This window comes from Protopterus annectens, chromosome 1.part1 (genome assembly GCF_019279795.1).
Source record: "Protopterus annectens isolate FY-2018-M chromosome 1.part1, PAN1.0, whole genome shotgun sequence".
NCBI classification, from domain to species: Eukaryota; Metazoa; Chordata; order Ceratodontiformes; family Protopteridae; genus Protopterus; species Protopterus annectens.
In genome coordinates this window covers 420216378-420243986 of record NC_056726.1, presented here as the reverse complement: position 1 = coordinate 420243986, position 27609 = coordinate 420216378, and the positions used below count along the sequence as shown (strand labels likewise).

Genomic DNA, 27609 nt, shown 5'->3' with positions numbered 1-27609 from the left:
TGTTGTTGTTTGTCTTTTCGGCTTTTCACGGTTAGGGGTCACCACAGTGGAACTCCGGTCCGCTAATGATTGGCAGATTTTCATGAACACTGAGGTGCCAGCTCGACATCCAACCTTCAACGCAGGCACATCCATTTATGCATGTCTTTCAAATGCCACTCAACCGCGGGGAGGACATGCAGACTCCACACAGAAGGCACTCCCCGCACCCCAGCCAAGAATCGAATGGGAGAACCTCTTGCTGTGAGGCAACAACGCTACCGTTGCACCACCATGGCAGAATAAGTGTTAGTAAACAATATCGCCAATGCAATGACTAGACAACCTACATTATATATTAGAGAACAAGTATTAGTAAATAATACCGCCAATTGAATGAGCACACAACCAATATTATATATTACAGAATGTGTTAGTAAACAATATTGCCGATGGAATGACCACACAATGCTTTTGTCTATACTAAAACATGGACTTCTTCAGAACCATAAAATACTAAAAGCGGAACGATCAAATTAAAAACTTCACCATGAGCATACCCCTACTTAAAAAAACAGTTACAATGCTGCAAGAACCTGCCATAAATATTAAAGGTACAGTACAATAACAAAATATGAATGTTAAAAAAGCATAAAATGACACTAACACATAAGATATAGAAAAATCATAAACACCAAAATTGTAATTTAGAGGTTTTAAACTTTAATTCGCTGGTAACAGAAATGGCTTCATTGAGACCGGGCAAATTAGAAGCATCAAGCCATAGCTGCCATACCATTTCTCAGTGCAGCAGCCGGTTTTGCCAATCACCTTCGTATCAAGTAGGATATATCTTTTCTAAAATAGAAAACAAACTTAGTAAAATTCCTGGAGGAAACAGCTTGTGTGGCTAGGGCACTTTTGTTATCCTTTTTGCCAATACTGTAAATATGTTGATAAATTCTTTTATTAAGAGTGTTGCTGGTTTTCCTGACATAAAAAGCTGGGCATGAACAGTACCTAGCCAAGTATATGACTCTCTCAGAAAAGCAACTGAATCTTCCCTTACTCCTCCATCTATATAAACTTACCAATAATTCACCCCCAAGATATGTATCAATGTAAGGGCACTGATTACAACCGCTACATTTAAAAGTTAGTAAACAATATCGCCAATGGGATGGCCACACAACCCACACTATTAGAGAATAAGAGTTGGTAAACAATATTGCCAATGTCAAACCACAGACATTTAAAGAAGTGCTGTACAATACCTGTATCTGTGCTTCAGAATCCCGCAATGAGACGTTATAAGAACTTGCTGTGGATCCTGATCTAGGTCTTTTATCCAGTCTCAAGATCTCAGGACCTGCACTGAATGAATGCCTCATCTGACCCTGATCAACAAGCTGTTGAGGTCTTTGAGGGACAGGCGTATCTTGAGCTCTCGAAGTAAGTGTCTCACTCTTTTTATCTTGCTTCACTTCCTTTACAAATGTAGTTAGATTATGCTGTTGCTTTCTCTTCTTGTATTCAATCATGAGCTTCGAGATAGTCTTGTCTGTAGCAATTGTATATATTTTGTTTCCAGCATGCTCCCACCATTCCTTTTTCTTCCCTTGCTCTTTTCGCTCTATTTTGGGACTAGGTGGCAAAGGGAAGCCACCACAGAGACCCTTCGGGGTCATATTATCTAGTATGTGGTCTTTAATCTGATTTCTTCCATCTTCTGAAGGTGTGTCTTTACCAGACAGTCCACCTGTAGATGGAGTGGAGGCCTCTGACTGGAATGATGGCAGGAAAAAGAGGGAATCTCCCTTCAGAATTGAAACTTCATCAATATTACTTTCCAAGTCTAAATGCATCTGTATGTAGTTATTACACAATTCCATGCATAGTTTATGTAGTCTTTTAATAAGCCATGCCCAGTCTGCATTACTTACAGGTTGAACACTCAAAGATGGTATTCTTGCTCTCCACTGTCGCTTATCTTTCCCTCTTGGTGGACTAACTTGTGCAGTCTCCTCAAATATGTCTTCATCCTCTGAAGAACACTGCTGTGAGGAATCTGAGCTTCCTTCATCTTCCTCAAAAAGAATCTTTTTCACCTGTTCAGCTGTTATGTTTTCCTGATTGGTTAGGATGGCACAGATTAACGCCTGGAAATAAATATTAAAGCTCATTGCAGACTGGCGGTACAAATTTGCTGCTCCACTGACTCCAGACACTTTCATCAGCAAATATTTCAAGCCAGGTCTGGTGTCAAAGTCTCTTGCAGTGCGATAAGAGTCTAGAAGTAAATCAAAGATGATGGCAAGATTCTGCATGGAGATGTATCGGAGAAAGCCAGCTGGCTTGGTTTCCGGCAAAAGTGTGTTTTTTTCTGTAGCTTCAGCATGTGATGGTCCTTTGACAAATTCTTCTAGAAGTATATCATACAGGTTCTGGAGCAATACTTGATGTGACAGCAAACTAACTACTATTGTCCTGAATGGGATTCTGAAAAATAAGTCAATATTTATTATATTAATATATATATTTTTTACCTTTGCTATACATTACTATAGTTTCTGCTAAATTTATATACAAAACTATGAACTTTTTTGGGGCAAATAACACTGCAAACTGTACTACAGTGGTAAATTAGCACTGCAAAAAACCCAGTTGTGAAATACAAACCTAGTCATTTACAAAACATCTTCATTATCAAATTCAGCAGTTGCATTAGTAAAAACATAAAAAAGGCATGTACTTACCATTTACTACAGTGTGAATTTAGTCAGTTTACTTCAAAATATTACGAGGAAGACACAAAGTTCCATGTCAGCAAATGAAGAAGGGAGTCTAAGCAAGGTGCTTTTCATACCCATGCATTTTATTATGCAAATGAAGTACTTACTAACTGTCTGAAACAACGGAAGTAATTCTAGCATTTTTCATTACTTGGTAGTATATTAACTGTTTGCTAATCGGGTTGCTTGGATGCTTCAGTACAGACATATTTCAACTACAAATCAGGCCACAGGCAAACAAAAAACCCACAATTTTCGACTCAACAACATAAATATAAACAAAGATGCACAATAACTGTTAATTACACAAGTGCTGAATACAAGAGAGATTAACTAGGAATGCTGCATACATTACATTAGACATATTACAGGTAAATATTTAAAAATCATACAGACCAGTGAAACATGCACATAAATGACTACAAAAACTAGAACGTACTTCCAGAAAAATATACACAAAAAAAGTATTCCCAAGCAAACCAAGAAGATGGACTGACCAAACAGTTCTATGGTTAGGGATACCGATGAGGTAGGAGAAAGTAAAGACAGCTGAGTAACACTATCTGTAGGAGTAGGAAGAGTACAGAGAAGTGCAGAAAAGGGGCACACAATATGGGGGACTGAAAATAAGAAAAAAAGAAAAAAACGATGAACAGGTGAGAAATAATGTAGCTGAAACAGCAGAGAAGCAGCAGCAGGGAGAGGACAGGAGAGGCATTTTTTTATTGCATCTATTTTTGGCTCAGGTCTCCTCCTGACCGTCATGTCTCCACCACCAAGACCCATTATCCCCCTCTGCCTCTCCCCATCTATAGGCACTGTATGAGGAAGGCAGAAGGCAGGGACTGAAAAAGTCATCTTTTAACTACAGATTCATGGAGATTTCTGCATTTACTTTAGGCATGGCTATTGTCTGCCTCTATCAGAGACAAGGGGGCCACATCCAGGGTGAATTTTCAATTTCCTATCCATTGCTTAAGGTTATGCTTAAATAGAATTAGGGATGGACTCTGTTTCTTATGGATGGGAAGCCTGTTCCAGAGTGTGAGGTTCCACTGAGATACATCTGTCTCTTCAACATGTCCTATTTATGTCTCAAGCAAAATGCAAATCTTTGGATCTAGTGATTCTTATACTGTTCATTTTGTGGATGTGCTAAAGTTCCATCAGAGCTGGATCCAAGGATGCTTTGTATGCAGGGCACAGATAGTTTCTCAGTAACCTGTAAGAGATATAGTATAGAGATAGGGCTTTAAGGCAATCTGTATAGGACAATGTATTTGTACCCTGGATTCTCCTGGTAAGGAACCTTTGTGAGCACTCCAAGTGTTGCATATGTCTGGTCAGGTACATGCTGTGTTGGGCATTAGACTCAATGATGGGTCTGATAAGGGCCGAATAAAGGGCACTATGACTTCCCTTGGATCTGGATGACATGCCATTACTTATGAATTGGGTAACTTAGAATGATTTTCTTACTAACATGGCCACTCATTGGTCGGTGGCCAGATTACTGTCAACATATGTTCCCAGATCTCTGACTACTGGGTCAGCTGTTAGGGGTATCTTATCAATGCAGTAATTAGCCTGGATGTTCGCTTTCCCAATGGGCACTATAATGCATTTACTGACATTGAGTTTTAATCCGTGACTATGGCAGTATTCATTTGTGTTAAACTCTCTTGCAAAATGTTTGTGTTGTGGGGGAGGCCGTGTGGTTGTCTTTAGCCTGGGAGGCTATCTTAACCCTGTAACTGGCTTTCAAGGACTTAATTAGTCCTCTTAGTTTCCAGTTTAGTTTAGTTTTTATCACTATGGATTTGCTCTTCCTGATTTTAGCCATGTTTTTTCCCTATGTTATATACCCTACTAAGGTTAGGATTCCGCCAGTGTGGTTTGTTTTTAGAGTTTGTTTTTGGGCTTACTTCTAGTAGGTCAAGCAGCCTCTGTAAAGCCATTCAAATGGCTGCACATGGGTCTCTGTGAACAATTTCATATAGGTTGCTGTGAACTCTGGGTTAGAAAGGGTATTTAAGTTTGATAATCTATCGTTTAATAGGATGTACTTTACTTTGTAGTAGTTCCTAACTGTTACAAGGTTTGCTGGGGTTACACAGTTGATTTTTATTTTGAAAGAGACAGCTTTGTGGTCCGACCTCACCAATGACATCATGACTGGAGAGTATGCAGCACTCTCACATATTGGTGAGTACCAGGTCCAGTATGTTTGCACGTATGGTGGATGTGCGTACTATCTGGTCACGGGTATTTGTATTAATAAAGTCCATGAATCTTTGTTCTTGCGAGTTTGAGTCAGTGTACGTTTCCCAGTCTACAAAGGGGTAGTTAAAGTTTCCCATGAATAGGGTATTTGGTTTAGTGGTGAGTAACTCCAGTAGGTCTAGGTATGAGCTATGGGAATCTTGGGACATACAGGGTGACCTATAGCTTGTGAGGATGCTGTGTGGGACTTAGTCTACTGTGATGAGCATGTGGATAAACTCCAGGGCGTTGTCCTGTTTAACCAACCTAGAGGTATACTTGTTGCTAATTTAGATCAAGACTCCTTCACCTTTTGTCCCTGTCTGTGCAGCTAATGGTCTACATACATGGAAGGCATTGAGTCTTTGCACTGTTGGGAGTACTTTCTGTGAATTTAAACTATGCTTCGGTAGTGGCACAGATTTCTATATTCCCCAGACTGAGGACAGCTTGTAGGGTTTAGAGTATCTTGTTTAGGTTCCTAGCATTGAGCAGTAACACCTTTAGGTTTCTTTGGGTTTCATTTGCTATTTCGGCAGACTGTCAATTTGGCATGGCCCAAAAAAGACTCTAAAGGGTTGGATAAAGTTTTAGCCAATATTAAGATGCCTAGGGAGGACAGGTGTAGCCCATCCTTTGCAAAAAAACATGGTTTAACCATGACCTCCCATGCTGACAAATATTGAATCCTCTTGGAAAGACACCGGAAACAAGCCAATTGCAGAAGTCAATCATCTTTTGTTCATACTGTGACATCATTCTTGGTGAAGGTAGAATGCTGTTCAATGCAAGGCACATACCTGCCTGAGACACAGACTCAAGGAGACGTCTCTCTTCATATAGTCCAGGGAGGTATGTCTCAAGTCATTAACACCCACACAGAGTATGACAGAATTATGCTGGTACCTTGTGGTGTAGTGACTTGAGTGCACGGGTAACTTGGTGGATCCTGGCTCCATACAAGCAAATAACTGTTTTCTTCTCCTTGTTCAGTCTGGTGAGTGGGGCATCTGTGTGTTGTACAATGGCGTCCCCTATGAAAAGGGTATTGAGTAATGTATTTGCTTACCTTATGAGCTTTATACACTGCTGAGGATAGGCTTTGTAGTTTATAGACTTAGGAGGTCTTTGAAGTTTGGGAAGATTGCTTTTTAGTGCCTGAGGATAAGTTGGTTTGTGTGTGTGTTGGACACTATAGAAGTGGATTTAATGTGTGTGTATTCCTGATAACCTTGTTTGTACGCAAGATTTTTGCCTCCAGTGAAACTGTGTGTGTGCAACTCTAACATATCTTGTTTGCTTCTTTAAAGATTAAGTGTCTGTCTGTGAACGTGAGACAGTTGCTACATTGTCAGGATGCTCATATCTACCAAGCTGGCTACTGAGGCATTTGGAAATTGCATATTCATGCTGTCTGGACCTGTCTTTGGTTGGGCTACTGTAGGTTATGGATTGGGTTATACAAAGGTCTTCTTGGGTGGTCTCTGGAGACTGGCACTAGACAAGGGTGAATTGTGCTAAAATTTGATAGTAGTGCTCTTTAAAATGCAAACTAGCTGCTCTAAGCATGTCTCCATGCATCAGCTTTGTTTTAGCCACAATATGTTACAAGCTTCAGTTCTAAGAATAGTTTTATAGATAACATTTCCTTTACAGATGCATTTGCATCTGTAAAGGGCACTGCCAATTTTTAATGAAAAACACAAAAAAAAATTGTTCAAGAGTGTAATGCTACAGCAAAATAAACTGCCTGTACAAAGCAATTTCAAGTATCGAGGACCTTTAAAATGATTTAAAGGCATAATCAACAAAGAAAGCAAAAATAAACCAGTAGCACTCAAAAACAGTTAACTAAAGTACAAAACAATACAATGAACCCCTTATTTGCAAGGATGGATAAGGATTAATTCAGGACCCTCTCAGATTGTGACTAGGATACCAAGCAGATGGGAGCTCTGGGAAAATGAGTAAAAGACAATTTGTACTAAGGGAGTTTACTCAAGAGTAAATACTGGTCTGCTGGGTGGGCAATTAGTATTACAGATATATGGAAACAATGGGTTGAAAGTCCTTAACTCATTCACTCCAATGGAGCTCAGGAGGTTTACACTGTAATTTCCAATGGGTAGAGCCTAAGCCTTTTGACAGAATCAAATTCTGTCCTCACATTTCAAACAAATGTTCATATCTCTGGAACCATAGGAGTTATGAAAAAGTAAAAAAGGCAAACTCTTCAGCACAAACTATTTTTACAGTGATTGTATTCTTTAGGTTTTAGGTCTTAAACTGAATCTTATAAGTCACAGTAAATACAATAACTATTACATTTGTAATATTGTGTAAACAACTTACAATATCTCAGCAACCACTCAAATTACACACATACTATTAAACAGCATTTTATTCATCTAGCTGAGAGCTTTCATATGAGGCTAAGGAGTTCTCTTTGTGTTACTTGGTAGGTGAGATATTTAGAAAAATGTGAACATGATATGTATATAAAATTAATATAATAAAAACAACAGTTAACATCTCTTTACCTGCACAAGACAGAGGTCAAATATTAATGCAGTTGAGTTTGCCACTGTGCAAGCTTTAAGATGAAATCTTTTAAATCCTTGCACAGAGCTTGGCTTTTAGAATTATTGATGCAAATATGAACAAGGAGTATTTGATGTCTACAGACATCAGTAGGATATAACTGCAGATGCACCTGAAGGCATCACTCGGATGTAATGAGTTAAAATAACATACACAGTGGACAAAAGCAATAAAAGAGGGGTGGGGAGACTTTGGAAGTCAGATTACCACAATGTGTGGAAATCAGAGAGAGACAGCCTTTTAAAACAACAACAGGAAGAAATCCAAGCTGCAAGAGGCACACTTCCTGGAAAGGGAATCAAATCAAACCAATACTGGAGCTCTAGTCCTATGGTTATAATTTTAGAAACTTTAGCTTAATGTCTCAGTGAGGGCAGGGGCAGATACAATGAACAGGAGAAAAAAAAAACAGGAGCAAAGTAAACAGAAAGGCAATGAAAAGAAATTTTAAGCAGGTAAATAAGAAGCAGAATATAAGACTAGCAGCAAAACTGGAATACAAATAGCTGCAGAAATGATGGATCAGAATTCACAATACTGCCACTACTGCAATCTCACCACAGACTAAGGCACGAGGGTTATTCAGAATTATACCATGACCCCCCCCAAAACGTGCACGCTGATTGGCCAGTGTGCCCGTTGTAAATCGAGTTATACTAATGGAAAAAGGTCCGGTCGCCCGGACTTTTTTCCATTAGTATAACTCGTTTTTATAAAACACTGTCTCGCTATGTTAAATGGGTTTAACATAGCGAGACAGCTTTAAAATAAGCAACGGACATCTCCGTTGCTTATTTTAAAACTGTTTCGCTATGTTAAACTCTTTTAACATAGCGAAACATAAAAAGCAACGGAGATCTTGCTTTCTCCGTTGCTTTTGCTAACTCTGATGTACCGCGCAGGCGTGCAGTACATCAGAACTGCCGCAGATGCCAGACATCTGCGGAAGGGCAGCAAACAGGCATTATACTATGCCATTATTTAAGAAAAGTAATAGTTTCTTTTCTTAAATAATGTCATGGTATAATAAGTAATAACCCACTTCTGGGTGTGGGTAATGCTAAATTTACCCACGGTTGGCTTTGTTTGGTCCCTCGGGCTTCGCCCTCGGGACCAAACCACGCCAACCGTGGGTAAATTTAGCATTACCCACACCCAGGCGTGGGTTATTGCTATAATATAACACTGTTTATGGAAAACAAATTTTCAATAAATGACTAAATGGGGCTTAAATCTGACAGCAGCTCACAGTTCCACCAGAACTTTTAATGAAACTACAAGATTAGGGCCCCAGACCGGGGTCAAAATACAAACAGCTAGCTTTTATAAGTAATTCTACTAATGGAGATAGAAATGCAGTATAATGTATAAACAATTCTAAAATCTTGCAGTAACATGTAATTTTCCCGGAACCTCAAATTAAGCAACAAGACTAAGGTCCCAGATCAAACTAAAAGATGCAAACATTTCTCCCATTAAATCCATCAGCTCTAACAGCAGGAAAGGCTCTCGGTTTGTGTGTGTGTTAGTTTTCCTGGAAGCTATGATTAGTATACACAATAATGGATTATTTGACTTTTTCAATAAACTGTTATATGTAGGAAAAGATAAAGGAGACTCATTACCTGTCCATTACAAATTTTATCATATTATTTCCTGTTGCTGTCTCTCAAACTCACTCAAGAAAGAACAATCGAAAAAAGATGTCGAACATTTCTCCAGTACTCCTTCCTCACATCTTACATGCTACAAAATATCATAGCCAATCTGAAATCTGGACGGCGTATAAAGTATTTAAAAAGGTATGGCCACCTCCCCTTTAAAAATGCATATTTTCTTGATCTAGTCACATATCTGAAGGCAGCAACTACTATCCCAGACCTCTTGTGTAATTTGGAAGATCACTGTCTCAAATAATGTATTTAACTGTTGCTTAACCATACAAGCTATATGAAGAATGACGACAACTGCATTCTGAGAAAATAATTCATTTCTAGTGTTAAATTATTCTTTTAACCCACAGAGGCCAATCTTCTTTGTTAATTCTAAACAATTTGTTCCCCTCAACCATTCATCAGTTGTCCATATTTTGGTCTAATTATATTACTTTCAGCTATGAACTCTTTCCACGTTAAAGGACTAGGCATATTAACAAGATGTTCCCTGTAGATTTAGCCATGGCAGGCTCACAAAACATCATGCATATGGTGAAGAATACACCATTTTCTTGAGCCACTAACAGGCCTAAGTTCTTTCCAACTGGTTGTGCAGGTCTCACTCACTGCCCAACTTCCAGCTTTTACCAGATAAGATAATGTCACCCCTTTGGTTTTAACACACTCTAGAGTTTAAAGCCATATGAAAGAGACCCTCAACCCCTCCTGTCTGTGCTATTATTATTGACGGCTAAACAATGTCCTTTTTCCTTCACTAAAATACCATCACACTTTATGCTTCATTGCCGATTCAAACTTCTAAATCACTGATACCCATACCCCCACTGATGGGGTACAGTTAATATAGCCCATGAAATTCTAAGTTCAGGAAGATAAGACCCTACAAAAAAGCAGAGGCAAGTCCCATCCTAACCCTGGAAACTGAAGTTAAAGTGTAGTGTTTGGAGAAGCTATGCAATGAGGAACATGTGGCTGCCTCCAGAACGGTTTAGGTAGGCAACCCTCTGAGAAAAGAAATAGCAGTACTTGCTGTAGTCCTGGTAGAATGTGTCCTCATATAATCAGACACTCTTTTGCCATTGTAATACAAGGTAAAGTGGCTAGAGTTCTACTTTCAAATAGTTTGTTTACTGATGGGCATTCCTTCTTTGTTATTTTTTTTTTGCAAAGGCTGTAAATAGTTGGTCAGATTTCATATGGTTCTTAGTTTTGTCCAAGTTGAAACTAAGTTGAGCACATCTAAGGCGTGTGAGGTCCTCTCTCTTTTGCTATGGGGATTAGAGGAAAAAAAGCAAGCAAGTGGGTGGCTTGATTTTGAGATAGTTTAGCAACGACCATTAGCATACGGGAAGGATTGGTTCATAGGTAGACTCTGTCTTTATGGAAGACAAGAAATGGCACCCTGCATATGACTGCTTGCAACTCTGAAATTCTTTGAGCTGAGGTGCGGCCCACCTAAGGGCAGTTTTCCAGATGGTGGGATTAAGGTTAATGAAGGCAGCAGGTTCAAAGGGTGATGAGGTCATTTTTTTCTAGAATGAAATTCAAGTCCCAGGAAGGAGAAGGGGGTCATCCCAGTGTCCTGATATGAAGGATAGCTTTACAAAATTGCTTAAGGATAGAATGAGAAAAGAGAGGTGAGTGCATAGGCAGGCAGTGTGAAATGACAGAGGTATGTATTTTAGTAGAGGAGCAAGAAAACTCCTTGGAGTATAACTCAGACTTAAGACAAGACAAGGGGCGATTTAGCTTGTAAGGATTGTCATCTCTTAGCTCATCACCAGAAGGAGAATCCTTTCCATTTTGAGGTGTAATGACTTTCTGGTGCTGGGTCTCCTAGCCTTGTTGAAAATTATTAAAATGTGCTTGTCAAAAGTCATTCTGGGGGATAAGGATCATATCATCCACTCTGCCAATTTCATAATGAAGAGGGGATGAATGGTGGTTCCCCAGTTCTGAATGAGGAGGTCCCCCTGCAGTGGCAGCTCTGCAAATTTCTCCCTGGCTATGCTGCAGAGCAATGCAGAACCACTGATGTCTAGGCCAGAGGGTTGCTATTATCACTCTCCACCTGTCCTCCCTGATTTTTTGTAGTACCTAGGGGATAAGGGGTAGGGGAGGTAAGGCGTAGAGACACAGACCTCTCTAGGGGAAGAAGGCGTCTGTCCTCCTGACCCTGTGAGGTGGGGCCCTTGAGCAAAATATTTTGATCCGTTTTGTCTGTCCTCTTTTGAGACAAACTGGTGTACTTCTGGCACACCCCACTTCTCTGTCAGTGCTGAGGTGATCCACTAAATTCTGTTCTGTTCCTGGTAGGTATTGAGCCAGAAGGTACAGTCCCATCTCCTGTTCCATCTCCCACAGAAGCATGGCCATGAGGCACACAGGATAGCAGTGTGTATCCCCCTATTTGTTGATATAACACATTCCTGTGGTGGTAGGTCCGTCTTCATGAGGCAAATGCTTGGTGTCAAAACTTATTTAAACGGCACATGACCTCTGTGAAGAGCCATTATCTCTTTTAGGTTGATGCGCTTTCTTTGGAGTACACTGTCCCACCTGCCTTGCACCGTCTTTTCTCTTGAGTGGGTAGGCCCATGCATGATCTGAGGAATCTGTGGTTAGTACCTGACATCCTGCTTGAATAGTAAAAGGGGTCCTGAGTTTAGGCTGCATGCTTCTGTCCACCACAGCAGCTCCTTCTCAACACAGGGGATCAGAATTACCATGAAGTGTAATGGGTGCTTATATTGGCACCACAAACTTTTCAAGTACCACTGGATTTTTTTTTTCTCATGGGCAGCTTATCCAAGGGTATCATCAGGAAGCAAGATGCCATATACCTGAAGGCCCTGAGTAGCTCCTTGACAGTGGTTGATTCATGTAAGAAAGGTAACCTTGTGCTGAGGCAGGAATGCTTTCTGGAGGCAAGCCCAACACTGCCCCTAGGAAGGTCACCCTGGTAGAGGGAAGAATGCTGGACTTTTTCCATTTTGACTGAAAATCCCAATTTAGTTAGGCAGTGTATAGTCAATTGGAGACAAGTGCTTAGTTCTACCACTGTGTTTAACAGAATGAGGCAGTCATCCAGAAAGTGGTAAATGTGGACACCTTTTGTCCTGCAGAATGCATTTACTGGAGCCAAACATTTGGTGAAAAACTCTGGGAACAATAGACAAGCCAAAGGGTAAGGCATGGAAGTGAACACACCTTGCCCTGAAGCAAGGGTTATTTTCTGTGTTCTTTCGCAATGGGGATATGGAAGTAGGCATCCTTCGGGTCCAGGATGACCATGACCATCTGGGAGAAAATCACTGGGAGGAGTTTTTGCCAAGTAAATATTTTGAATTTTGGGACAATTACAAACTTGTTTAGTGTTAAAAGATCTAGAATGGGTCTCCAAGACCCTTCTTTTCTTGGGATGTGAAATAACCTGGAGTAGAACTCTGTCCCTACCTGTTTTAAGGTTACGCATTCTATGGAGCTATGTTCTAAAAGAGCCTGAATTTGGAATTATGCCTCCTGAAGCTCTCTTTTTGGGACAGATGATATGCCTGTGAACCCTGGGTGAGAGAAGAATTGCAATCTGAATCCTGACTTTATTATGCTGAGAAACCACCTGTCTTGGGTGATATCCAGCTATTTGTTTAGAAGGACTGACAAACTGTTCCCCAGTCTTGCAGGGGTGCCTGGGTTGGGGTGGAAGGGGTTAGGAAGCTGTCTGTCTAGAGTCATACCCATACAGTCAAAATAGGGGACTCCACGTCCTCCAGCAGACCCGTAACCAGTGGTGTTCCACAGGATTCAGTTCGCGGACATCTACTGTTTGGGATCTACTTCCCCGAAGTACAGGTTAAAACTAAAGGACTGTGGCTGACACAATTTGCTGATGACTGCAAACTGGGAGCAATCACCTCTAGTGATGTCAACATCCTACAAGAAGGTCTTACAGACTAATGACTGGTGCCAAAGTTGTTGCTCATCCAGTCAGGATAAAACAGATGACCAGTGCTGGGTTTGGTTCAAGCAGCTTTATTATATGCAAACACATCAGGATTGAGGCTTAGTAACTTAAACTTAAATAAACTTATAAACAGACTGACTACTGCACTCATACATGTTAACACTCTGGCTGTTCTCTCAAAATGGCTCTGTTGCCTGCATGTGCTCTCTATTTTATTTATTTTATTTTATTTATTTATTTATTTATTTGCAGTTGGTTTACCAGGATAGTCCATTGGGCCAAAAGAACCCATTTTCAATGGAGTCCTGGGGAGAAAAGCTCCGATATAGACAAAATTAGGTACATACAATAACTACAAGATAATTATACAGAGTAGAGATAAAACATTAATACATTTAGGCTTAAATTTGAGAAACATTAAAAAAAAATGGGGAGAAAAGCTGTGATATAGACAAAATTAGGTACGTGCTATAACTACAAGATAATTATACAGAGTAGAGATAAAACATTAATACATTTAGGCATAAATTTGAGAAACATTCAAAAATAAAAACAGTATTGAGATATGCCTTCAGAGAAGTTATTGAAGAAGAAACACAGAATTTCTTTGTTAAATAACTATTGTGAGGGAACATAACCTTTAATAGGATGAGTTGTGTGTCATAAGTGTGAGGGGGATGGAATATTATAGATCTATGAGGGGAGGGAGCAAGAACAATCCCATTGGGATCTTAGATATATATGAAGTGATTTTTTGAACATGAATTTGTTAGTGGTAGTGCGAAGGGAGGGAGGAAGTGAGTTCCAGAGACGGCAAGGTTAAAAGATAGTAAGTGTTTACCTGGGGATGACATGGTTTGTGTACTACTAATAGGTTTTGATTGTTAGACCTTAGGACTCTGTTTGGTAGGTGCATTTTGAAGGCAGAAGACAGGGAGGGACAAAGAGAAGGGCTGAGAATGAGCTTATGAGCGAAAGTCAGCTGAATATATGTAAGCTGATTAGGTAATTCAAGCCAATTTAATTTTTGAAGAGAAGAACAATGATGGGTAGAGGACCTGTGGCTGTTGGCGAATTTGGCTATTTTGTTATAGCAAGAAGAAAGTTGTTTTTTTAGGGAGGCCTGAAGATTAGTCAGTAATGGAGCCCCATAGAGAAGGGAGGGGATGAGAAAAGAGGAAGCTAGTGTAATTTTGGAGGAGCTTGTAAGGTATTGGTTCTGACGGTAGAGCATACCTAGTTTTTGATGGGGTTTTTTTATATTTAGTAGTAGATGGGAATTGTAACTAAGCCGATTGTCAATTAGTACACCTAGTAGCTTAGTTTCAGACACTAGTTCTAGGGGTGAGTTATTTAGGCTGGTAATTGAGAAGGAGTTGGTATTGAAGGAGGTAGCTTTGGAAGGGGTGAATACCATAAGTTTTGTTTTGGAGGCATTGAGTGCTAAGTGGTTTATTTTCATCCAATGTTCAGTTATTGAAAAGGCTTGCTGAGTAAGTTTTGGAGCAGTGAGGAGGTGGCAGAGCAGATAATGGTGGAATCATCTGCATATTGGATGATGTTTGCAAAAGGGATAGATTTATGAAAGTCATTGACAAATATATTGAAGAGGAGGGGGCCCAGAATAGATCCTTGGGAACTCCAGTAGGGGTGCTAAGGAATGGGGAAGTGGCCTTCTTCCATATAACTGCTTGGTGTCTATTTGACAGATAGCTAGAAAACCAATTTATGGAAGAGGGAGAGAGGTTAAGTTTTGACAGTTTAGTTAAAAGCAGATTGTGTGAGATGGTGTCAAAGGCCTTGGATAGGTCAAGAAGTAGGGTAGAGACAATGTGGCCAGAATCACGTGCATTATTGACAGTCTCAAGAAAGGATAAGAGGGCAGTCATAGTACTGTGGTTTGGCCTGAATCCATGTTGAGTAGGGGTTAGCAGGTTGTTATCTAAGAGATGTGGCAAGAGTTGGAGGTGAATACACTTTTCCAGAAGTTTTGAAATGGGGGATAGAATAGCAATAGGACGAAAATTATTGACGTTGCAATTGTTGCCTCCTTTATGAAGGGGGATAATGAATGCTTGCTTCCACAGTTGAGGCACAGTGCATTCTTGGATGGAACGGTTTATTAATCTGCAGCTATGTGTAGGAAATAAGAGGGAATGTTATCAGGGGCATTAGTACATGGCTTTAATTTCTGGAGGAGTTTCTTAATAGTGGTAGTAGATACAGGTTTTAAAGTGAATAGAGAGGGAAGTAGAGATGGCGAATTTGAGGAGGGTTCAGTTGGCGGGGAAGTAATAGTAGTGGAAGAGGTGGAAGATGGGCTGTGTGAAGTAGAAATGGGGTTAGGGTTGATTATGGTAGGAGGAGGAGGTGTGTTAGATGGCGGGGGGGAGCATGAGAAGGAAGAGGTGAGTTTGTTAATAGAGTCGATGAAAAAGGAGTTGAACTGAATAGCTAAGTCCAAGTCTTGGATGTTTGGGTCTGGGGTTGGGGTGTGTGGTTTGCTGGGGTTGAGGAGGGTGGAAATTCCCTTCCAGAATCTTTGGGGGTTAGTTTTATTATTGTTCTGGAGTGTGAGGAAGTATGTTTGTCTATCAGAGGTTATTAGCTTTTTTACTTTATTTCGAAGGGTTTTATATGCAATATGTTTGTCTGGTGTCTTGTTTCTCAGATAGAGTCCCCAGGCTTTGTCTCTAAGCATGGTAGAGAGTAGTTTTGGTTAGCCAGGGGCTGAGTTAGTTTTATTCTTTTTGTTAGAGGGGCTTGGGAATCAAGTATTCCTAGAAATGTGGAGTTAAAGTGGGCAACTGCTTCTTCTAGGGGCAGTGTCTTCAAATTACTCCAATTAATTGCTTTCAGAGAATCAATGAAAATTGAAGGGTTAAAGTTTTTGTCATTGCGGGTAGTGATGTAGTTGTGGGTGCGATTAGAGATGCAGGGGAGTCGGTGGGTAAAAGTGGGCAGGTGATCACCAAGAGGGTCAGGAAGAGTACCGCTGCTTGAAAAATAGTGGGGGTGTGACACTAGAACCCAGTCAAGGATGGTGCCACTGGAGGGGTCTTTAGAAGGGTGAGTTATGGTGTTGATTAGCTGGGAGAAGTTGTATAGATTGATGTTAAGAGGGTTGGTTGGAGACTGGATGGAGGCCCAGTTAATATTGACATCTCCTAGAATTATGGTTTCATTGCTAATATTGTCAGAGAGCCAAGAGGATATTTTCAAGTGTTGAAATATTGTCCCTGGGGAATGTAGAGGGATGCTAGGCAATGTGTTTGTGCTTATTAACTTGGAGGAGAGGAGTAATTCAGCATTGTTAAATGTGGGGGTAGGTTTGTTATATGGGGTAACTAGCAAGGAAGAGGAGTAAGAGGGCAACTCCCACCTTTCTTTTGGGTCCTGTCTTTTCTAATGATTGAGTAGCTGGGTGGAGTTATTTCAGAGTCTTTTATGGAGGGCTTTAACCACGTTTCTGAAATAGATAGTATATCAGGTTTGTTATGTGTGAGCCATGCATGGAGGGTAGGGACTTTATTCACTATACTTTGTGAGTTTAGAGTAAAGAATATAGGCTTGTGTGAGGAGGAAGAGGAGGAGGGGCCGGGGTTGGGATGGATATCACCAGATAAAGGCAGGTAAAGAGATGGAAGATGGGGTTTGAAAGATAGTTGATTAGAGTATGAAAATGGTTTGGGTCAGCTGAAATGATTAAGGGGTGTTTATTTGCTATGGGGATAGAGTATTTCTGAGGGGTGAAGAGTTTGAAAGAGAAGGTGAGGAGCTGTGTTATTGGGTGAAGATGGGGAGAGATGGGAAAGTGTGATTGTGAGAGTGGGGTATTCAGATGATAGGTTGTGTGGTAAAGTTGTAGATGGTAAGAAGTTTCAGGTTGGGTGAGGTGATAAAGATATGATAGTTTAAGAGAAAGTGATAGAAGACATAGGATGGAATAAGGGTTTAGAGGCATGTTGAGAAGGTTACTTAGTATTGAGTGTTGTAGTTGTCTAATATGTATGAAATTGTGCAGGGGATAAGAAGTGTTTAGGTAAGGTAGTGTAGAAAAAAAGAGTTGTGGGAGTAGAGCTGGATGTAATTAGGATAGGTAGGTGAGTGAGTGTATTAGAAGTGGGATGCATTGAAATGTAGTACCTGTGGGAGTGGTTGGAAATTAGATAATAGGCTGATGGGGGTGTGTCTAAGGTGTTGATGGGTGATTGGTGTAGGGAAAAAGTGGGTGTGGAAACAAGAGGGATATAGCTAGATGCACTGGTGCATTTATATGTATGTGTCCTCACTTTGAAATGCTGCTTAAAGTTACAATACATGCTCTGTTCTACAAAACTCATGGCCTTAAACTTAATGCAAAAAAAGTGCATTACCATCCCCTAGGGCAAGGGTGATGTTCCTGCATTTTATATTGCTCATCTAATAAGTAAGGGCATTGCCTCCAAAAAAAGAGAGCTAATAACCCCCCTGTACTCTTCCCTCATCAGGCCAACAATAGAGTACAATGTTCCCTTTGGTATGTTCATTACCAAACACCTGCAGCAACTGGAGAGACCACAAAGGTTCCTTACAAAGAAAATTCAGGATCTTCAAGATATGTCTTATCTGGACAGACTGAAATCAGTCATACACACTGCTCAGAGGTGACCTGTGCCTTGCATATAGAACAATCTCTAACCCAGCTTTAATGGAATGCTGCACATTTGCAAGTCAAATGGCACACAGGTCATTTGCTCAAAGGACCTTAACCTGGTACGTCACATCAACAGAACTTGCTGGAGAGACAGATTTGTCTCACAGAGGTTGCCCCATCTTTGGAACAAGCTTCCTATTCATGTTAAACAAAGCCCCTCAATGGCCATATTTAAGCACAATTTGGATGACTGGATGGGTAAACTGGAAGCTCACCCCACGGACTCCACCTGTGTCCCTCTTGGACAGGGACAACAGATGCTGATTTTAGTGTCTGCTTGAACCAGACACCCTTGGGAACATTGATTGAACTTGCCTAGGCTTGTAAGGGCCCTGAGGTCATTAGCCTAGTAACCCCCTATGATCCTATGATAATAGCTGTTCTCTGCTTGGTCTCTGGTGCTGGAAATCACCAGGCCTCGTCTTAGGGTCAGCTTGACACCTTCTTGGATGTCTGCCTCTTTGGGGTTCTTTTGGACTTGGACTTGAAAGGAAGGAAAAGACCAAATCTTAGTAGAAAAGTTCCAACAATATCCAGGTGGAGGTACTTGCAGAAAGTCATTGATGGTCTGCATAGTCTTAGTCTTTTCTTCCAGCCTTTTAAATACACTTCATGCATGGGACCCAATAAGAAATACTTTATCTAAAAGGGTACCGGTATTTCTGCACTGACATTGTAAGCCAGGGACTACTCTCTCATCCAGGCACATCATCTGATGACTGATCCTGTGGCTACTGCCCCGCTTGATGCTTCTAAGCATCAAAGCCACACTGCAAAGAATGTTCGGCGGCCTAAGAAAAACTGTTGCATTAAGTCAAACAACTACTTTTGGAGAGGCTTATCTTATATACCCTCAAGTTTCTGTTTCATCTGGCCCTGGAGAAATTTCTGGAATTTAGCCATGTAAACCTGAAAATTTACAGCTCTCACAGCCAGGACAGCTGATGTAAAACTTTCTTTCAAAATCTGTCAAGAGTTCTACTCTCATCATTTGGCAAGGGATTCTTAGAGGTGTAGCCTTTGGAATTCTTAGAGGTGTAGCCTTTGGACTATGAGGAGACCACCTCAGGGTCTGCAGGAGGGTTCCTTTACGGGTGTTTGTTAGAGTCTAAGAATCTATATCATCAGTCAGATATCCTGGGGCAGGGGGGTTAGGAGTCGGGCTGCAAGGATGTTTCTTGTATATCATCATCCATGACCTCTACAACTGGAGAAACAGAGAAAGGTTTATGCTCTGATAGAACAAGAAACTTCCTGACCGTTTGCTTATATTGAGGCTAATCCTGAGTTCCCCAACTAAAAGACTCTCATCTTATGCAGTCTCCACAAAAGATTGATTCCCTAGGTAGCAAGGCTGAAGCAATAGTGTTTTCTGACTCAGACTTGGCATATGACCCAGAAGAAATTTGGTCCACATATGTCTGAGAACTCTTCTGGGGAAGGATCCCTTTTTCTTTCATCATAAAAAGTTCCTAGTGCAGGTTTTCTGTTAGGGTCCAGCTGTCTGAATCTCAAACTCTATAAGATTCTCAGCTTACCTGACTATATCCTATGGATAAGGCTTAGCAGGGGGAGTGGAAGCCCAAGCAGCATAGCCAGGGCAAGCAGACAACAGTCTTATGTTTTGGCTTGGGTCTAACCTTGGGTGTGTTACTGGTAAGGGGGAATATGCAGGAAGGAAATGTGGCATTTGCAGACATCTTGTAAATCAGGCATAGATCTCCCCTCAGCAATCTATAGGAGGTTGAGAAGAGGTAAAGGGCTTTGAGGTGTTCTGCATAAGGTCTTTTTGTAAGGAACCTCTGAGGTTGTTCTACTGCTGCATATGCCAGGTAAGGTACATACAGAAGGGAGCACTGTACTCTCTGATTGGTCTGATAAGGGCACAGTACAGTGGGATAATGACCTCTTAGGACCAAGGTGCCATGCTCTTTCTTATAAGTTGCACAACATTTCCTCACCATTGTCACCACATGGTGATTGAAGGTAAGGCTACTGTCTAATTGCATACCCAGATCCCCGACTACTGGGTCAACATTTAGGGGCATATTATCAACATGGTAATTAGCTGGGATGGTTGACTTCTCAAATGGTACAATTATGCATTTCTTAGCACTGAGTATAATACCATCGCTTTGGCACCATTTGTTAGTCAGAGATAGGCCTTCTTGAAGAATGCTATTGTCTGCATGGGAGTCTATGATAATCCCCAGCTTGCAATCATCTGCAAACCTAGTCAGCTATAAACCTTCGGTGTTTGCTTCCACATAAGAGAAAGCAGATGCCAAATAGCAGCAGGTCCAGTGGAACTCTGTTTTGACCTCCTGGGACATATCAGTGAGCCAGTTGGCTATCCAGTGGGTGATAAAAGGGGTTATACCTAATTTAGTGAGCTTGTCTATAATGCCCAAGTGGAATATTGCATCAAAAGCCTTAGCCAGGCTGAGGTAAGCTGTGTGCAGTGTTGTCCTCATCCACTGCTTTGGTGACCCATTCAAAGAAGTCCACCAGATTTAATAGGCATGACCTTCCTTTAACAAAGCTGAACTGTGATTGTTACAGCTTTTGCAGTTTACCTATGTCCTTGTTTATCATGTCCATGATAATTTTTTCCATGACATTACATAACAGGCTGGTCAGATGTATGGGCGGGCCTGTAGTTACCCGAATTGATGGCTGGACCTCCTTTGTGCAGCAGAATGATTGTAGCCATCTTTCATTCCCTGGGTGCAAAATGTGACTGTAGGCTCCAGCTGAAAACTGATTCAACTGGATCAGAGAGGCCATCTTTCATGCTAATTAGTAAGCATCACAAGATGTTATCGGGGCCCACTGATGCAGTGTTTTTGGCTTCGAAAGTCTGTTGGTGACCTGTTCCCTAGTAATGGATGGGTGATTGGGGTACTTAGTATTTCCTCTGTACTATGGGGAGGAGAAATTTGAGCTGAACTTGTCAGCCAAAAGGTTGGCAATGACCTTTGGTTTGGTGTGGGTGATGCCATTTACAATGAGGTCTGTCCATTGCTACACATTTCCCTTCAGGTTACAGACACAGCAGTAGAAAGCTTTGTGGCTGTCTTTTGCCCGAGAAGCTATTTTTTCTTCAAATTTAGCCTCTGAAGTATTAATTAACCCTCTTAGCTGCCTGTTTAAACTGGTCAGAGGGCTTCTAGTATGCTGATCTTTGTCTCTTATGCTTAGCCAAGATTATTATTATTTTTTTTTTGCTGTATAACGATTGATACTGTGATTCCACCAGGGTAACTTATCTTTGGAGTTTGTCTTATTCTTAATATGAGTGGGCACAGCTCACTCTATACAGCTATCAATATGGCTATAGAGGGATGTTGTACATAACTCAGCATATGCTATGGTGTTTACTGGGTTTGAGGGTGCTTAGAATTTAGCCAAGTTGTCACAATAGAGAGAGGTCAGCCTTGGAATAGTTCTTGATTTTTGGTTTTACTGGGTCCCTGGGATTTATTTTTTATTTCAAGCAATACTGCCTTATGATCAGATCTGATGAGTGAGGACATTGCACTGGATGAGGAAGGATGAGGAACATCTCTCCCCTATGTTCATAAGTACAAGGTCAAGGATGTTTGTACCCCAGTAGGAGAATGAACCAACTGCTCCAGGATGTCGGTATTAATGAAATTTAGGTATCGGTGGGCTTGTGCATTAGAAGTGGTGTATGATTCCCAACCTATAGAGTGGTAGTTGACATCCCCCTTGAAGATCATATTAGGTCGAAGAGTAAGGGAGACTAGTATATTAACATAGACAGTATGGGTTTCCTGGGACACAGAGGGACTTATAGGTTGCAAAGATATGGTACGAAACTCTGTTTATGGCCAGTTGCACATGTATGAGTTCCACTGGGTCATACACTTCAACTAGTCTTGATGTGAGGTTGTTTTTAATAAAGACTGAGACTCATTCACCTTTAGTCCCCTCCTGTGCAGTAACTGGTCTAAAGGAATGAAAGGCATTACAACCTTGCACTGCCAGGGCACTCTGACTTTAAACCACGTCTCCATTACTACACAGATGTCTACACTCTCCAGGTAGAGGAAGGCTTGCAGGAAGTAGAGTTTCTTGTTAAGACTTCTGGCACTGAACAGTACCCATCTTCAGATATTCCTTCATAGGTTCAGTTAAATTGGGAGGTTTATCAGTTTGTCATTGCCTAAAAAAGGCATTATGGGGGTGGAAAAGGTCTTTGCCAATATCCAAAAGCCTTAGAGGGGATAAGTGCAGATCATCCCTGACAAAGCAGCATGATCTGTCAGCCATGTTTTCCCAGGCCATCAAATATTGCACTCCTTTGGATTAACATCAATAGCTAAGCCAATTGTTAAAATTGATCATTTTGTTGATTCTGTTGGTAACGTGGCATCATCCTTGGAGAAGGTACTATGCTGTTCAGTGCTTTGCTATTACCTGCTTGAGACACAAACAGTGAGCTCGATCATGTCTTGCTTCATGCATTCAAAGTAGGTATGTCTCAGGTTATTAGCACCCACATGAACTATGCCAGTGTCATACTGGTACCTGTGGTACATTACATGAGTGCTGGTGTGACTTGATGGTTTCCATGCTCAGAAAGGGAGCTAACCGTGACTCTCTCTTAATACTAAGTCTGGTAAGGGGGACATTTGGTGTGCCTTACTATAGAATCACTAATGACCCGGAAATTTGGCTGTGCGCTGGTTTGTCTTAAAAGGCATTGGATACAATGTTGCTATGTGTAGCTGTGGCTGGTGTTTTAACTGAGTGTTTATGTGATGGCTGAGGGCCCTTTTTTGAGTGTGCTGTGCAGGAGGTCTTAGTGTTTTAGAAAGGTTACCTCTAAGTGCCTCAGCATAAGTAGTTTGAATCATACGGTCTTTACACTGTGCAGTAGGAGTGGTACAAGCATCACTGACAACCTCTATAGGATAGTTTTGGTTGTATGAGAGAGTTTTTCCTCTGGCTTAAAGTGTATTTACACTTCTCACATACATTACTTGAAAAAGTGGGTTGTCAGTGTCCATGAGGCAAATGCTTCAGAATATCCAGTTCGACCAGACTGACCACAGAGAAGTGCATATCCATGGCTACTGATCTACAGGGGTGGAATGAGGGGAATTTATTGAATAGATCAATAACACAAGGGAACTTGGTGAGCAATACTCAGCGAGGCGCAAACTAGATGTTCTAGTAGTTTAAAAAAATCTGTCTAGGCAGTAAGGGTATTTTGAGGGAAACTTGCAGTTCAAGAGATTACAAAGTGGAATTATGCTATGAGATATCAGCATCTGCGCAGAGAGCAGCAGTTCTAAATAAGACTAAAAAAGATCAAGAAATGCAGACATTGAACACAAACACTAGAGTAATGCAGCTGTGATAAAAACAATATGAAAAACAAGGGCCAGAACAGTGGATAAGGTAATGTAATTAGCATACTTGTAGGTTATGAGCCAAGCATTGTGCAACCATGATGCTTAAACAGCAGAGGAAATTCGATAAAAAAAAAAAAAAAAAAAAAACAAACAAGGCCCTGTGGCCAATCAAAAACAGCACAATCTTCTTTCCTTTACACAATCCAGGGCCAGAAAAAGACTCAGGTCCCCACTGCTCACACTGAGGTGGAACCAAGACAGTTCTAACTTAAGACTATAAAAAAGTCAAAAAGTACATATATTCAACATAGACACTCAATGCAGCAAAAAATCAAGTGCCAGAACAGTGGACATGGTAATTTAAGTCTTAGTTTTTGTAGAGTTTAGCAGAAATCAGCAACACTCCTCCTCAAGTAGTGTGACCGCCAAATACCTCAGGTGCAGAGATTCAAATTTTAAGCAACATAACCCTGTAGTCAATCAAATAAAGATACAATAAAACTTACTCCAGCAACTCCCAGTGTAGAAGGGTATAGGCTATCTTTTCCTGCCACAACAGTGTAGACCTCAAACCTTCCTATTGTAAAATAACTGGTTTGGAGCTCAAGTGCTTAGACCAGAGCAAAGACACTTAACAGTAACAGGCACAATAAGCCTCCACCAGCAATTCTCAGCTCAGAAGGGTGGAAGCCACAATCTCCTACCACAACAGTGTACACCACAAACCTTCTTAATGTAAAATAACTGGTTTGGAGCCCAAGTGCTTACTGTCTGCCTGAAGGTTGTGATCTTGGTCTTCAGTTTGTTTCACCTTTTATTCTTCAATGAATATCGTGACCTGCATAAAGAACTAACTTTATCCTAGGCACTTTCAACAGACTCCACCCTTCAGTCAGTGACACAGAAGAGTAGCTTCTCCTTCCTACATTTGTGGCCGTCTGGGAGGAACTGCTGACAATTATGTCAGTACTTGATATTATGCTTCTCTACCAAATGGCAGAGACAGTTCTGGTGGTAGCTCTAGCATGCCACATGAACATATAAAGTGGAGATCATCTAGCAATGAGTCTCGAAAGGTAATGAGTCCATCTCCCTACAGCCTTTTTGTTATCAGCATCAACAGAAGAATCCTCAGGGGACCCCACGCCCATCCTCATTCGTCAGTTCTTTCACACAGATGTTCATGGTCCGATGAGGAACTAAGAAAGAACCATGCATCACTATCCACAGAAATGGAAAATGAGACCTGCTGGCTAAAATATCATTAACAATTTGGAGCTAAGGTTGATTCTTTCATAATTTGTCTTTTTTACAGCAATCACAGCTGGCAGGTCACACACAACAGTCAGCCGTCTCATTTTTGAAGGCAAGAAAAGCAGAAGGTTACATTATTTATACTGACAAAAGGCCCAAAGAGTTACTACTAACACTGTAGCACAGCATAAGGGGAAGGATGCTGCGTTCCTGGGCTGCCATACATTGGAAAAGATGTTAAACGTTAGTTTCACCTGCCTGACATGGTGGTAGTGCTTGTGAAGTGAAAGATAGCATAGCATTTACTGGAAAGAGTGGAACATTTCCTTGATATCCCACCCAAATTTCCACTAGTAAGTGTAATACCTTGGCTCTTTCACAAAAAATAGGCAAACCCTAGTGGGACTAAGCCAATCAACAAAAGTAAATGAAGGAAATAAATAAATAATCTTTTGAACAATGCCAAACTGCCAAATCCAGTTAAACAGGAAGAATTCCAGATTCAAATCAACATGCCTTCCAGGGCTTTCTTGTCAGAGTAAACTCTGCTCTGAGTGCGTGTGTGTGTGTGTGTGTGTGTGTGTGTGTGTGTGTGTGTGTGTGTGTGTGGTGTATGGTGTATAATGTTTATAGAAGACCCAATGCTTCATCTACGTGGCTGAAGTTCAGATCTCTTAGAGAGACCTTATTTATTTCTGTTAACAAAAGGTGTGTAACAAAATAGCAATGAAGACAGCTTATCTATCACCCTGCAAGTTCTAACCCCCCCCCTCCACCAAGAAAAGAAAAAAAAATGTTGCTCGTATTTACGAAACACAACAATGTACAGCACTCATTTGCTGGCTGTGTTCAAAAAATACACCAGCATATTAAATAAGCAATGTCTCCAGGTGAATTTTTTCAGTTGAAAGGGAAAAAATAACCTATTATGTGTAATCCCATAAGTCTCCAGAAGCAGTTTTGATTTAAACTAAAAGTGTGTTTTTTGGTATTGGGGTGGCCCATGGTGGTGCAGTGGTTAGCGTTGCCGCCTCACAGCAACAGGTTCTCCAACTCGATCCTCAGTTGGGTGCCTTCTGTGCGGAGTCTGCAAGTGGTTCGTGTGGGTTTCCTCCGGGTGCTCCGGTATCCTCCCACATCCCAAAGACATGCTGTAGGTGGATTGGACACTCTAAATTGGCCCTAGGCGTGAGTGCATGTGTGTGTGTGCCTTCTGTGGAAGGCTGGGCTGGCAACTTGACACTGTAAAACTCCACTACCAATCATGAGTGGACAGGTGATCCGCTGTGGTGACCCCTACCTGGGAAAAGCTGAAAGAAGTAGTGTGTCTTTTGGTACTGTTTCTTAACACTATGATGACCTAATTAAATCTTCCCTTAATGCTTTGCAATGGAAAGCACTGCCTTTTCATACCAATGCACACACTGAATTTCAACAGGATGATACTCCTTAGTACCAATCAGTCAAAATCTGCAGGGCAAAATAATCTTAAGATTAAGGTCAAACTTTGTCACTGCATGTTGCTGTTGTTGTGTCTTTCGGCTTTTCCCGGTTGGGGGTCGCCACAGTGGAACTCCGGTCCGCTAATGACTGGCAGTAGATTTTTACGTGCCGAGTTACCGGCCCTGACGCACAACCTTCAACGAAGGTACGCCCATCCACGCATGTCTCCACACAGAAGACGCTCTAGCTGAGAATTGAACAGGCCAACGTCTTACTGTGAGGCAGCACCACCACTGCAGTTAAACTTTGTCACTGCAGAACATTATGAAATAGTTCATGAGGTTGTTACTGCACTATGCAGCAGTCAAAAAGGAAAGGTTATGAGTAGTTTAACCTAAAACTATTAATGGGACTATTCAGACCCCTACCCAATCAGGTAATTTTCACCCCTTTGTAACCAGAAAAAAAATATCTGCTCCAAGGACACAATGAATCTTTTAGTGTTGCTGTTAAAGGTGAATTTGGACATCACTTAACTAGGAACTTCTGATCTGCATTAAGAGAGAATTTTTCCCGGTAGGAAAAAAAAAACAGGAAATGCTCTTCATATCAGCATTTCAAAGATTATGGAGACATAGTAAAGATAACCTCTGAAAAGAAATGAAGGAGGGTCTATAAAGCCTTCAAATATGCCTGTAGATCAAGGATATCACACTACACTGAGTGGATTTGTGTCCCCAGCTACTCAAAACAAAGTATCCCTCCTGGGACAGAGGCATATAGGCATATCTTTTAAACTGATCTTAGGGCACTGGTAAAATGGTAAAAATGATAAAGCTGTGTGGATATGGTACAGCATTAACCCTTTCCTTCTTCCTCTCTCCTAAATTTTCTTCCAAACATTAACAACAAAGTAGGGTATATTCCTTGGAGTCCCCTACAAGTTTAAGAAAGTCAAAACAGTCCAATATTTCCAAGTGTTCTTATTCCATCATATTTCACAAACATGATTTATAATCCCACACTTATTCATTAATTTCAGGGATGCTGGTTTTCTTTTTGTCCATCTCCAGCTCCCAAATCTAATCTGTGATTCATTTCCAATGTACTCCTGGTTCTTCTAGTCAACTCTTGTGCTTTTTTCCATCTCTCAAGCATTTTCATTTGGAACACTGGAAAAAATTTCACTGGTATAATCTCTCTCTATGGGCTTTATTATTAGAGGAATAAGAAACAGAATCCCTTTCTGTTTGATGGCTCACTTCTTGCTGAACAAACTTTTGTATTTTCTCCCTAGCATGTTCTGCTACAAGAAATGGTTTTGACCCTGCAGGAAAAATTTTCCCAAAATAGCTGGATACAGCAGCTTGAAACTCACTGCTACTTGACATTCCCTGACTGCTGGAATTAATTTACTTTACTTCTGCCTGGTGTACAGTGAGTAATCATGCTCCGCAAACACTCTCCTTTCACACACTTTCAGTACTTTGTCCTTTTGCCACAGTTTTGTCAGAATCAACTCTTTCTGCTGATAGGATTGCATCTTCACTATTAAAGG

The 27609-nt window shown here is 40.9% G+C and overlaps 1 protein-coding gene across 1 annotated transcript in view; it reads right to left on the bottom strand.

The window, feature by feature from the left end:
- Nucleotides 1–27609, bottom strand: part of ARFGEF3 (ARFGEF family member 3) — a 2280599-nt gene that overhangs the window by 141195 nt on the left and 2111795 nt on the right. Inside the window, exon 33 of the mRNA XM_044087095.1 lies at nucleotides 1254–2478. Coding sequence (XP_043943030.1) covers nucleotides 1254–2478 — 1225 coding nt within the window. The remainder of the gene's footprint in view (nucleotides 1–1253; nucleotides 2479–27609) is intronic.